The 14,832-nt window shown below is 45.1% G+C and overlaps 1 protein-coding gene across 1 annotated transcript in view; it reads left to right on the top strand.

The window, feature by feature from the left end:
* The window catches only part of LOC140426714 (vesicle-trafficking protein SEC22b), a 113,546-nt gene that overhangs the window by 39,008 nt on the left and 59,706 nt on the right, over window positions 1-14,832 (top strand). The window contains exon 2 of the mRNA XM_072511806.1: window positions 1,226-1,335. Coding sequence (XP_072367907.1) covers window positions 1,226-1,335 — 110 coding nt within the window. The remainder of the gene's footprint in view (window positions 1-1,225; window positions 1,336-14,832) is intronic.

Below are 14,832 nucleotides of genomic sequence, written 5' to 3'. Positions count from 1 at the left end.
TCCAGATGAGGCCCAACTAGTGTTCAACATCTTGTCCTTAATACGTCTAATAATAAAACCGAGGATACCATGTGTTCTATTAACTGCCCTCTCAATATGTCCTGCCATCGTTGCTGAATTATGTACATGTAAACTGAGGTCCCTTTGTTCCTGCACCTCCTTTAGCGTTTCTCCCTTGATTTTATAATGTCTCTTCACATTCTTCCTTCCAAAATAAATCACCTGCATTGAACTTCATCTTCCATTTGCCTGCCCAATCCACCAATATGTCTGTATCCTTTTGAAGTTCAAGACTAACCTCATCACATTTGACAATGCTTCCAATCTTTGTATCATTTGCAATTTTTGAAATTATGCCCTGCTTACCACTGTCTAGATCATTAATATATATCAGGAAGAGCAAGGGTGCCAACACTGACCCCTGGGGAACTCTACTACAAATCTTCCTCCAATTTGAAAATCAACCTTTGGTCACTACTCTCAGTTTCCTGTAACTAAGCCAATTTCTTATCCAAGTGCCTACTTTGTCTTTCAGTCAACAATGAATCAGAGAAATATATATGATCAATAGTGAATCAGAGGAACATATATAATTAATAGTGTATCAGAGGGAAGTATTTGACCAATAGAGTCTACACTTTCATCCTCACCCCATCCCCCTCCCTTCGCCCTTTATTATCTTCATTCTTCCCTTCCCTTTTCAATCTGTGATTGTCCCCCTCTCCAACCCTTAACTCCAGCTCTCTCCAGTCTCTCATTCTCCTTGAATTACCTTTTCCCTTCTTTCCTATTCTTGCTTTTATCTCTTTCCTCCTTCCACTTCACTCCATCCTCATCTTTTCCATTTCCTTCACTCCTCCCCAGTCTCCATCAACGACTTCACTTTCTCCTTCTCCTCTACCTCATCCGCCTATGCTCTTCAATGAAATGGTGACCTTCCACCAATGTTTGCCGCAGTGATGGAGCTCCACCTACCTATACTTCACTCGTGTATAGCTGTCCAGACATTGCCAAAAATCTCATACTATGAAAGGGGAAAGAATATGAAGATGTCACACACCAGGTAATTCTCTTGCTCCGTTTATTTGTGCGCTCGCACATTGGAAAATGTAGTGTGTTGGAAGAATGGTGCTTCAAACAACTAATCCGAAGAGATGAACATAGTCATCTTCAAATCACATCTCCTGTGTCCGTCATCGCTCAACACGTATTTTGCTTCTTTTAGTCTGGACGTGACCTGCAGCATTACCAGAGCCAGGCCAAACAGTTGTTCCGCAAACTGAACGAGCAGTCTCCCACACGCTGCACCCTGCAGGCAGGAGCCATGACCTTCCAGTAAGTGTTACACTTTTGTGATGTTCAGTGAGCTGTGTACCCTCTCCTGAAATTCACTCTTTCTGAAATATAATTCCAAATTTTTCAAATCCAGGCACGGAATAAATGTTGGTAACATGTCAGCTAGCTATTCGCCTTTGGAAGGTGTCACACTTGAAATTATCTGCCAGCTACAACCACAAAAGTCAGATGAAGTTCAGTGCAGAGAAGTATGAAGTGATTCATTTTGTTGAAAGAATTCAGAGTGAATGTAAAATAAAAGGTACAATTTTAAAGGGGGTGGTGGAGCAGAGGACACTGGATGTATATGTACATAAGTCATTGAAAATGAAAAAAAAAATGAAAATCGCTTATTGTCACAAGTAGGCTTCAAAGGAAGTTACTGTGAAAAGCCCCTAGTCGCCACATTCCGGCGCCTGTTTGGGGAGGCTGTTACGGGAATTGAACCGTGCTGCTGGCCTGCCTTGGTCTGCTTTCAAAGCCAGCGATTTAGCCCTGTGCTAAACAGCCCCTGAAGGTGGCAGGACATGCTGAGAGTGGTTAATAATGCAAACAGTATCCGAGACCCCCCCCAAATCGGCATACTCTACACCGCACGCCGTATAGACGGCCTCAGGACGTCACCTGAGGCCTTCCCCTGATGCTCCGCCCCCGATGGGCTGTGTTCCCAATGGCGTGGGTCACATATGCTATTTTTTTTCAGGAACCCGGCATGGCGGCTGCAGACTGAGTCCACAGAGTGATAGGGACATAAAGTAGAAGGGTGAGGAACTTATGATAAACTAGCATATAAAACACTGGTTCAATTGGACTATTGCGGTCAGTTCTGTGCACCCATACTTTAAGGAAGGATGTGAAGGTGCAGAAAAGATTCATAAGATTGGATCCAGCAATGAGGAACTTTGGTTAGGTATAGAGGTTGGAGAACTTCTGACTTTTCTTTGGAGTGATAGGAGGTTTATGGAGGGGTTCAAAATGATGATGGATCGGGAAAGAGCAGATAGGGAGAAACTGAACTGTTCCCATCACAAGTAAATTCCCCTCACCAATAAATTCTGGTGGAGAGGAAACCCGAGACACTAAACGTGTAGTGTCTCCCACCCGCCCTCCTCCTCTAACCTAATAATAAAACCCATTGGTGTGAGGTAAGTACCATATTGTATTATTATTATTTTATTTTTTTAAATTTAGTTGTTAGCCAGATCTTGGTAGAAGGTTAGAGGGATGGCAGGGAAGGGAGTGCAATGTTCCTCCTGCAGGATGTTTGAGGTGAGGGATGCCGTTAGTGTCCCTGCTGATTTTACCTGCAGGAAGTGCTGCCGTCTCCAGCTCCTCCAAGACCGAGTTAGGGAACTGGAGCTGGAGTTGGAAGAACTTCGGATCATTCGGGAGGCAGAGGGGGTCATAGATAGCAGCTTTAGGGAATTAGTTACACCAAAGATTGGAGATAGATGGGTAACTGTAAGAGGGACTGGGAAGAAGCAGTCAGTGCAGGGATCCCCTGCGGTCGTTCCCCTGAGAAACAAGTATACCGCTTTGGATACTTGTGGGGGGGACGACTTACCAGGGGTAAGCCATGGGGTACGGGCCTCTGGCAAGGAGTCTGTCCCTGTTGCTCAGAAGGGAAACGGGGAGAGGAGCAGAGCATTAGTAATTGGGGACTCGATAGTCAGGGGCACAGATGGGAGATTTTGTGGGAGCGTGAGAGACTCACGTTTGGTATGTTGCCTCCCAGGTGCAAGGGTACGTGATGTCTCGGATCGTGTTTTCCGGGTCCTTAAGGGGGAGGGGGAGCAGCCCCAAGTCGTGGTCCACATTGGCACTAACGACATAGGTAGGAAAGGGGACAAGGATGTCAGGCAGGCTTTCAGGGAGCTAGGATGGAAGCTCAGAACTAGAACAAACAAAGTTGTTATCTCTGGGTTGTTGCCCGTGCCACGTGATAATGAGATGAGGAATAGGGAGAGAGAGCAATTAAACACGTGGCTGCAGGGATGGCGCAGGCGGGAGGGATTCAGATTTCTGGATAACTGGGGCTCTTTCTGGGGAAGGTGGGACCTCTACAGACCGGATGGTCTACATCTGAACCTGAGGGGCACAAATATCCCGGGGGGGGAGATTTGTTAGTTCTCTTTGGGGGGGGGGGGTTTAAACTAATGCAGCAGGGGCATGGGAACCTGGATTGTAGTTTTAGGGTACGGGAGAATGAGAGTATAGAGGTCAGGAGCACAGATTTGACATCGCAGGAGGGGGCCAGTGTTCAGGTAGGTGGTTTGAAGTGTGTCTACTTCAATGCCAGGAGTATACAAAATAAGGTAGGGGAACTGGCAGCATGGGTTCGTACCTGGGACTTCGATGTTGTGGCCATTTCGGAGACATGGATAGAGCAGGGACAGGAATGGATGTTGCAGGTTCCGGGGTTTAGGTGTTTTAGTAAGCTCAGAGAAGGAGGCAAAAGAGGGGGAGGTGTGGCGCTGCTAGTCAAGAGCAGTAAGGTGGCGGAGAGGATGCTAGATGGGGACTCATCTTCCAAGGTAGTATGGGCTGAGGTTAGAAGCAGTAAAGGAGAGGTCACCCTGTTGGGAGTTTTCTATAGGCCTCCAAATAGTTCTAGGGATGTAGAGGAAAGGATGGCGAGGATGAGCCTGGATAAGAGCGAAAGTAACAGGGTAGTTATTATGGGAGACTTTAACTTTCCAAATATTGACTGGAAAAGATATAGTTCCAGTACATTAGATGGGTCAGTTTTTGTACAGTGTGTGCAGGAGGGTTTCCTGACACAATATGTTGACAGGTCAACAAGAGGCGAGGCCACGTTGGATCTGGTTTTGGGTAATGAACCAGGCCAGGTGTTGGATTTGGAGATAGGAGAGCACTTTGGGGACAGTGACCACAATTCGGTGACGTTTACGTTAATGATGGAAAGGGATAAGTATACACCGCAGGGCAAGAGTTATAGCTGGGGGAAGGGCAATTATGATGCCATTAGACGTGACTTGGGGGGGATAGGTTGGAGAAGTAGGCTGCATGTGTGTGGCACACTGGATAAGTGGAGCTTGTTTAAGGATCAGCTACTGCGTGTTCTTGATAAGTATGTACCGGTCAGGCAGGGAGGAAGGCGTAGAGCGAGGGAACCGTGGTTTACCAAAGAAGTGGAATCTCTTGTTAAGAGGAAGAAGGAGGCCTATGTGAAGATGAGGTGTGAAGTTTCAGTTGGGGCGATGGATAGTTACAAGGTAGCGAGGAAGGATATAAAGAGAGAGCTAAGACGAGCAAGGAGGGGACATGAGAAGTATTTGGCAGGTAGGATCAAGGAAAACCCAAAAGCTTTCTATAGGTATGTCAGGAATAAGCGAATGACTAGGGTAAGAGTAGGACCAGTCAAGGACAGGGATGGGAAGTTGTGTGTGGAGTCTGAAGAGATAGGCGAGATACTAAATGAATATTTTTCGTCAGTATTCACTCAGGAAAAAGATAATGTTGTGGAGCAGAATGCTGAGACCCAGGCTATTAGAATAGATGGCATTGAGGTATGTAGGGAAGAGGTGTTGGCAATTCTGGACAGGCTGAAAATAGATAAGTCCCCGGGGCCTGACGGGATTTATCCTAGAATTCTCTGGGAGGCCAGGGAAGAGATTGCTGGACCTTTGGCTTTGATTTTTATGTCATCATTGGCTACAGGAATATTGCCAGAGGACTGGAGGATAGCAAATGTGGTCCCTTTGTTCAAAAAGGGGAGCAGAGACAACCCCGGCAACTATAGACCGGTGAGCCTCACGTCTGTAGTGGGTAAAGTCTTGGAGGGGATTATAAGAGACAAGATTTATAATCATCTAGATAGGAATAATACGATCAGGGATAGTCAGCATGGCTTTGTGAAGGGTAGGCCATGCCTCACAAACTTTATTGAGTTCTTTGAGAAGGTGACTGAGCAGGTAGACGAGGGTAGAGCAGTTGATGTGGTGTATATGGATTTCAGTAAAGCGTTTGATAAGGTTCCCCACGGTAGGCTATTGCAGAAAATACGGAGGCTGGGGATTGAGGGTGATTTAGAGATGTGGATCAGAAATTGGCTAGCTGAAAGAAGACCGAGGGTGGTGGTTGCTGGGAAATGTTCAGAATGGAGTTCAGTTACAAGTGGCGTACCACAAGGATCTGTTCTGGGGCCGTTGCTGTTTGTCATTTTTATCAATGACCTAGAGGAAGGCGAAGAAGGGTGGGTGAGTAAATTTGCAGACGACACTAAAGTCGGTGGTGTTGTCGACAGTGTGGAAGGATGTAGCAGGTTACAGAGGGACATAGAGCTGGGCTGAGAGGTGGCAAATGGAGTTTAATGTAGAGAAGTGTGAGGTGATTCACTTTGGAAGGAATAACAGGAATGCGGAATATTTGGCTAATGGTAAAGTTCTTGGAAGTGTGGATGAGCAGAGGGATCTAGGCGTCCATGTACATAGATCCCTGAAAGTTGCCACCCAGGTTGATAGGGTTGTGAAGAAGGCCTATGGAGTGTTGGCCTTTATTGGTAGAGGGATTGAGTTCCGGAGTCAGGAGGTCATGTTGCAGCTGTACAAAACTTTGGTACGGCCGCATTTGGAGTATTGCGTACAGTTCTGGTCACCGCATGAGAGGAAGGACGTGGAGGCTTTGGAGCGGGTGCAGAGGAGATTTACCAGGATGTTGCCTGGTATGGAGGGAAAATCTTATGAGGAAAGGCTGATGGACTTGAGGTTGTTTTCGTTGGAGAGAAGAAGGTTAAGAGGAGACTTAATAGAGGCATACAAAATGATCAGGGGGTTAGATAGGGTGGACAGTGAGAGCTTCTCCCGCGGATGGAAATGGCTGGCACGAGGGGACATCGCTTTAAACTGAGGGGTAATAGATATAGGACAGAGGTCAGAGGTAGGTTCTTTCCGCAAAGCGTAGTGAGGCCGTGGAATGCCCTACCTGCAACAGTAGTGAACTCGCCAACATTGAGGGCATTTAAAAGTTTATTGGATAAGCATATGGATGATAATGGCATAGTGTAGGTTAGATGGCTTTTGTTTCGGTGCAACATCGTGGGCCGAAGGGCCTGTACTGTGCTGTATCGTTCTATGTTCTAAGTATTGAGAACCAGACATCAGAGATTTAAGGTAATTGGCAAAAGAAGCAAAGGCAACATGAGGAAAATGTTTTTCATGCAGTGAATGGTTCATATCTGAATGCACTGTCTGAGAGTGTGATTGAGATCGGTTCAATCGAGCATTTCAGGAGGGCATTAGATCATTATCTGAAAAGGAATCAATTTCGTTGCCACAGGGGAAAGGTACGGTGGGGAGGGATTGCACCTAGCGAATTGATTCTTCAGAGTACAGCACAGACACAGTGAGCTGAATGGTTTCCCTTTTGTGCCGTGAGGCGGGGGGGGGTGGCGGGATTCTCCGACACCGAAATCGTGTTTGGCGATCGGCCGGAGATCCCTGTTGGCACTGAAATCGGTGGGGGGGGGGGGGCACTTTTGCGATTCTCCACCCCCTCCAAATCAGCATACTCGACGCCGCACGCCGTATGGACGGCCTCAGGACATCACCTGAGGCCTTCCCCCGATGCTCCGCCCCCGATGGGCTGCGTTCCTGATGGCATGGGTCACACATGCTATTTCGTTTCAGGAATCCAGTGTGGCAGCAGGGGGGCTTTGCCAGGGGCTGGGGGCACTGGTGGGGGGAGGCCCGGGGATGGCGAACCTGGCCAAAGCTGCGCACTATTTGGCAGGCGGGGTCCGTGCGTCGCCGGTGCCATGTTGCACGGTGCGGCCGCTGCAGGCCACGGACTCGGCAATTCTCCGGCCGTATCCACAGCGAAAGCCGGGGGCTTTACGCTGCGTACCTGCTTGCCCCCCACCAGGCGGAGGATTGGTGGAGGTTTTGCTCCGTTTTTTCGGGCATAAAACGCCACTGTTCCCACGCCGGCGTCAGCACTTAGTCTAAAAATGGGAGAATCCAGCACAGTGTCCTTGATGTACGGGCAGTGTCTGACACTGTATGAATACTCCCTGATATACGGGCAGTGTCTCAACCTGTATAAATACTCCCTGATATACGGGCAGTGTCTCAACCTGTATAAATACTCCCTGATATACGGGCAGTGTCTCAACCTGTATAAATACTCCCTGATATACGAGCAGTGTCTGACACTGTATGAATACTCCCTGATATACGGGCAGTGTCTCAACCTGTATAAATACTCCCTGATATACGAGCAGTTTCTGACACTGTATGAATACTACCTGATATACGGGCAGTGTCTCAACCTGTATAAATACTCCCTGATATACGAGCAGTGTCTGACACTGTATGAATACTCCCTGATATACGGGCAGTGTCTCAACCTGTATAAATACTCCCTGATATACGAGCAGTGTCTCAACCTGTATAAATACTCTCTGATATATGGGCAGTGTCTCACACTGTATAAATACTCCCTGATATACGGGCAGTGTCTCACACTGTATGAATACTCCCTGATATACGAGCAGTGTCTGACACTGTATAAACACTCCCTGATATATGGGCAGTGTCTCAACCTGTATAAATTCTCCCTGATATATGGGCAGTGTCTCACACTGTATAAATACTCCCTGATATACGCGCAGTGTCTCAACCTGTATAAATACTCCCTGATATACGAGCAGTGTCTGACACTGTATAAATACTCCCTGATATACGGGCAGTGTCTCAACCTGTATAAATACTCCCTGATATACGAGCAGTGTCTCACACTGTATAAATACTCCCTGATATACGAGCAGTGTCTCACACTGTATAAACACTCCCTGATCTATGGGCAGTGTCTCAACCTGTATAAATACTCCCTGATATACGAGCAGTGTCTCACACTGTATAAATACTCCCTGATATACGGGCAGTGTCTCAACCTGTATAAATACTCCCTGATATACGAGCAGTGTCTCACACTGTATAAATACTCCCTGATATACGAGCAGTGTCTCACACTGTATAAATACTCCCTGATATACGGGCAGTGTCTCAACCTGTATAAATACTCCCTGATATATGGGCAGTGTCTCAACCTGTATAAATACTCCCTGATATACGAGCAGTGTCTCACACTGTATAAATACTCCCTGATATACGAGCAGTGTCTCACACTGTATAAATACTCCCTGATATACGGGCTGTGTCTCAACCTGTATAAATACTCCCTGATATACGAGCAGTGTCTCACACTGTATAAATACTCCCTGATATACCGGCAGTGTCTCAACCTGTATAAATACTCCCTGATATATGGGCAGTGTCTCAACCTGTATAAATACTCCCTGATATACGAGCAGTGTCTCACACTGTATAAATACTCCCTGATATACGGGCAGTGTCTCAACCTGTATAAATACTCCCTGATATATGGGCAGTGTCTCACACTGTATAAATACTCCCTGATATACGGGCAGTGTCTCAACCTGTATAAATACTCCCTGATATACGGGCAGTGTCTCACACTGCATAAATACTCCCTGATATATGGGCAGTGTCTCAACCTGTATAAATACTCCCTGATATATGGGCAGTGTCTCAACCTGTATAAATACTCCCTGATATACGGGCAGTGTCTCACACTGTATAAATACTCCCTGATATATGGGTAGTGTCTCAACCTGTATAAATACTCCCTGATATATGGGCAGTGTCTCAACCTGTATAAATACTCCCTGATATACGAGCAGTGTCTCACACTGTATAAATACTCCCTGATATACGAGCAGTGTCTCACACTGTATAAATACTCCCTGATATACGAGCAGTGTCTCACACTGTATCAATACTCCCTGATATACGGGCAGTGTCTCACACTGTATAAATACTCCCTAATATACGGGCAGTGTCTCACACTGTATGAATACTCCCTGATATATGGGCAGTGTCTCACACTGTATAAATACTCCCTGATATATGGGCAGTGTCTGACACTGTATAAATACTCCCTGATATACGGGCAGTGTCAGACACTGTATAAATACTCCCTGATATACGAGCAGTGTCTCACACTGTATAAATACACCCTGATATACGGGCAGTGTCTCAACCTGTATAACTACTCCCTGATATATGGGCAGTGTCTCAACCTGTATAACTACTCCCTGATATACGAGCAGTGTCTCAACCTGTATAAATACTCCCTGATATATGGGCAGTGTCTCAACCTGTATAACTACTCCCTGATATACGAGCAGTGTCTCACACTGTATAAATACTCCCTGATATACGAGCAGTGTCTGACACTGTATGAATACTCCCTGATATACGGGCAGTGTCTCACACTGTATAAATACTCCCTGATATACGGGCAGAGTCTCACACTGTATAAATACTCCCTGGTATATGGGCAGTGTCTCAACCTGTATAAATACTCCCTGATATACGGGCAGTGTCTCACACTGTATAAATACTCCCTGATCTATGGGCAGTGTCTCAACCTGTATAAATACTCCCTGATATCTGGGCAGTGTCTCAACCTGTATAAATACTCCCTGATATACGGGCAGTGTCTCACACTGTATAAGTACTCCCTGATATATGGGCAGTGTCTCAACCTGTATAAATATTCCCTGATATATGGGCAGTGTCTCAACCTGTATAACTACTCCCTGATATACGAGCAGGGTCTCACACTCTATAAATACTCCCTGATATACGAGCAGTGTCTCACACTATATAAATACTCCCTGATATACGGGCAGTGTCTGACACTGTATAAATACTCCCTGATATACGAGCAGTGTCTGACACTGTATGAATACTCCCTGATATACGGGCAGTGTCTCACACTTCATAAATACTCCCTGATATACGAGCAGTGTCTCACACTGTATAAATACTCCCTGATATACGGGCAGTGTCTCAACCTGTATAAATACTCCCTGATATACGGGCAGTGTCTCACCCTGTATAAATACTCCCTGATATATGGGCAGTGTCTCACACTGTATAAATACTCCCTGATATATGGGCAGTGTCTCACACTGTATAAATACTCCCTGATATATGGGCAGTGTCTCAACCTGTATAAATACTCCCTGATATATGGGCAGTGTCTCAACCTGTATAAATACTCCCTGATATACGAGCAGTGTCTGACACTGCAAAAAATACTCCCTGATATACGGGCAGTGTCTGACACTGTATGAATACTCCCTGATATACGGGCAGTGTCTCACACTGTATAAATACTCCCTGATATACGGGCAGAGTCTCACACTGTATAAATACTCCCTGATATACGAGCAGTGTCTCACACTGTATAAATACTCCCTGATATGTGGGCAGTGTCTGACACTGTATAAAAACTCCCTGATATATGGGCAGTGTCTCACACTGTATAAATACTCCCTGATATACGGGCAGTGTCTGACACTGTATAAATACTCCCTGATATATGGGCAGTGTCTCACACTGTATAAATACTTCCTGATATACGGGCAGTGTCTCACACTGTATGAATACTCCCTGATATATGGGCAGTGTCTGACACTGTATAAATACTCCCTGATATACGGGCAGAGTCTCACACTGTATAAATACTCCCTGATATATGGGCAGTGTCTGACACTGTATAAATACTCCCTGATATACGGGCAGTGTCTCACACTGTATAAATACTCCCTGATATACGGGCAGTGTCTCACACTGTATGAATACTCCCTGATATATGGGCAGTGTCTCACACTATATAAATACGCCCTGATATACGGGCAGTGTCTCACACTGTATAAATACTCCCTGATATAGGGCAGTGTCTCACACTGTATGAATACTCCTTGATATATGGGCAGTGTCTCAACCTGTATAAATACTCCCTGATATACGGGCAGTGTCTCACATTGTATAAATACTCCCTGATATACGGGCAGTGTCTCACACTGTATAAATACTCCCTGATATACGGGCAGTGTCTCACACTGTATAAATACTCCCTGATATATGGGCAGTGTCTCACACTGTATAAATACTCCCTGATATACGGGCATTGTCTCACACTGTATAAATACTCCCTGATATACGAGCAGTGTCTCAACCTGTATAAATACTCCCTGATATACGAGCAGTGTCTCACACTGTATAAATACTCCCTGATATACGAGCAGTGTCTCACACTGTATAAATACTCCCTGATATACGAGCAGTGTCTCACACTGTATCAATACTCCCTGATATACGGGCAGTGTCTCACACTGTATAAATACTCCCTGATATACGGGCAGTGTCTCACACTGTATGAATACTCCCTGATATATGGGCAGTGTCTCACACTGTATAAATACTCCCTGATATATGGGCAGTGTCTGACACTGTATAAATACTCCCTGATATACGGGCAGTGTCAGACACTGTATAAATACTCCCTGATATACGAGCAGTGTCTCACACTGTATAAATACACCCTGATATACGGGCAGTGTCTCAACCTGTATAAATACTCCCTGATATATGGGCAGTGTCTCAACCTGTATAAATACTCCCTGATATATGGGCAGTGTCTCAACCTGTATAACTACTCCCTGATATACGAGCAGTGTCTCAACCTGTATAAATACTCCCTGATATATGGGCAGTGTCTCAACCTGTATAACTACTCCCTGATATACGAGCAGTGTCTCACACTGTATAAATACTCCCTGATATACGAGCAGTGTCTGACACTGTATGAATACTCCCTGATATACGGGCAGTGTCTCACACTGTATAAATACTCCCTGATATACGGGCAGAGTCTCACACTGTATAAATACTCCCTGATATATGGGCAGTATCTCAACCTGTATAAATACTCCCTGATATACGGGCAGTGTCTCACACTGTATAAATACTCCCTGATCTATGGGCAGTGTCTCAACCTGTATAAATACTCCCTGATATCTGGGCAGTGTCTCAACCTGTATAAATACTCCCTGATATACGGGCAGTGTCTCACACTGTATAAGTACTCCCTGATATATGGGCAGTGTCTCAACCTGTATAAATATTCCCTGATATATGGGCAGTGTCTCAACCTGTATAACTACTCCCTGATATACGAGCAGTGTCTCACACTCTATAAATACTCCCTGATATACGAGCAGTGTCTCACACTATATAAATACTCCCTGATATACGGGCAGTGTCTGACACTGTATAAATACTCCCTGATATACGAGCAGTGTCTGACACTGTATGAATACTCCCTGATATACGGGCAGTGTCTCACACTGTATAAATACTCCCTGATATATGGGCAGTGTCTCACACTTCATAAATACTCCCTGATATACGAGCAGTGTCTCAACCTGTATAAATACTCCCTGATATACTGGCAGTGTCTCAACCTGTATAAATACTCCCTGATATACGGGCAGTGTCTCACCCTGTATAAATACTCCCTGATATATGGGCAGTGTCTCACACTGTATAAATACTCCCTGATATATGGGCAGTGTCTCACACTGTATAAATACTCCCTGATATATGGGCAGTGTCTCAACCTGTATAAATACTCCCTGATATATGGGCAGTGTCTCAACCTGTATAAATACTCCCTGATATACGAGCAGTGTCTGACACTGCAAAAAATACTTCCTGATATACGGGCAGTGTCTGACACTGTATGAATACTCCCTGATATACGGGCAGTGTCTCACACTGTATAAATACTCCCTGATATACGGGCAGAGTCTCACACTGTATAAATACTCCCTGATATACGAGCAGTGTCTCACACTGTATAAATACTCCCTGATATATGGGCAGTGTCTGACACTGTATAAAAACTCCCTGATATATGGGCAGTGTCTCACACTGTATAAATACTCCCTGATATACGGGCAGTGTCTCAAACTGTATAAATACTCCCTGATATATGGGCAGTGTCTCAACCTGTATAAATACTCCCTGATATACGAGCAGTGTCTGACACTGCAAAAAATACTTCCCGATATACGGGCAGTGTCTGACACTGTATGAATACTCCCTGATATACGGGCAGTGTCTCACACTGTATAAATACTCCCTGATATACGGGCAGAGTCTCACACTGTATAAATACTCCCTGATATACGAGCAGTGTCTCACACTGTATAAATACTCCCTGATATATGGGCAGTGTCTGACACTGTATAAAAACTCCCTGATATATGGGCAGTGTCTCACACTGTATAAATACTCCCTGATATACGGGCAGTGTCTGACACTGTATAAATACTCCCTGATATATGGGCAGTGTCTCACACTGTATAAATACTCCCTGATATATGGGCAGTGTCTCACACTGTATGAATACTCCCTGATATATGGGCAGTGTCTGACACTGTATAAATACTCCCTGATATACGGGCAGAGTCTCACACTGTATAAATACTCCCTGATATATGGGCAGTGTCTGACACTGTATAAATACTCCCTGATATACGGGCAGTGTCTCACACTGTATAAATACTCCCTGATATACGGGCAGTGTCTCACACTGTATAAATACTCCCTGATATATGGGCAGTGTCTCAACCTGTATAAATACTCCCTGATATACGGGCAGTGTCTCACACTGTATGAATACTCCCTGATATATGGGCAGTGTCTCACACTATATAAATACGCCCTGATATACGGGCAGTGTCTCACACTGTATAAATACTCCCTGATATAGGGCAGTGTCTCACACTGTATGAATACTCCTTGATATATGGGCAGTGTCTCAACCTGTATAAATACTCCCTGATATACGGGCAGTGTCTCACATTGTATAAATACTCCCTGATATACGGGCAGTGTCTCACACTGTATAAATACTCCCTGATATACGGGCAGTGTCTCACACTGTATAAATACTCCCAGATATACGGGCAGTGTCTCACACTGTATAAATACTCCCTGATATACGAGCAGTGTCTCACACTGTATAAATACTCCCTGATAGATGGGCAGTGTCTCAACCTGTATAAATACTCCCTGATATACGAGCAGTGTCTCATACTGTATAAATACTCCCTGATATACGAGCAGTGTCTCACACTGTATAAATACTCCCTGATATACGGGCAGTGTCTCAACCTGTATAAATACTCCCTGATATACGGGCAGTGTCTCACACTGTATAAATACTCCCTGATATACGGGCAGTGTCTCACACTGTATAAATACGCCCTGATGTACAGGCAGTGTCTGACACTGTATAAATATTCCCTGATGTACAGGCCAGTGTCTCACGCGTATAAATACTCCCTGATGTGCAGGCAGTGACTGACACTGTATAAATACTCCCTGATATACGGGCAGTGTCTCACACTGTATAAATACTCCCTGATATACGGGCAGTGTTTCACACTGTATAAATACTCCCTCATATACGGGCAGTGTCTCACACTGTATAAATACTCCCTGATATACGGGCAGTGTCTCAACCTGTATAAATACTCCCTGATATACGGGCAGTGTCTCACACTGTATAAATACTCCCTGATATACGGGCAGT

The sequence above is a fragment of the Scyliorhinus torazame genome, chromosome 7 (assembly GCF_047496885.1).
Source record: "Scyliorhinus torazame isolate Kashiwa2021f chromosome 7, sScyTor2.1, whole genome shotgun sequence".
Classification (NCBI taxonomy): Eukaryota; Metazoa; Chordata; class Chondrichthyes; order Carcharhiniformes; family Scyliorhinidae; genus Scyliorhinus; species Scyliorhinus torazame.
The sequence above is the reverse complement of the archived record's forward strand: the minus strand, read 5'-3'. Positions and strand labels throughout refer to the sequence as shown.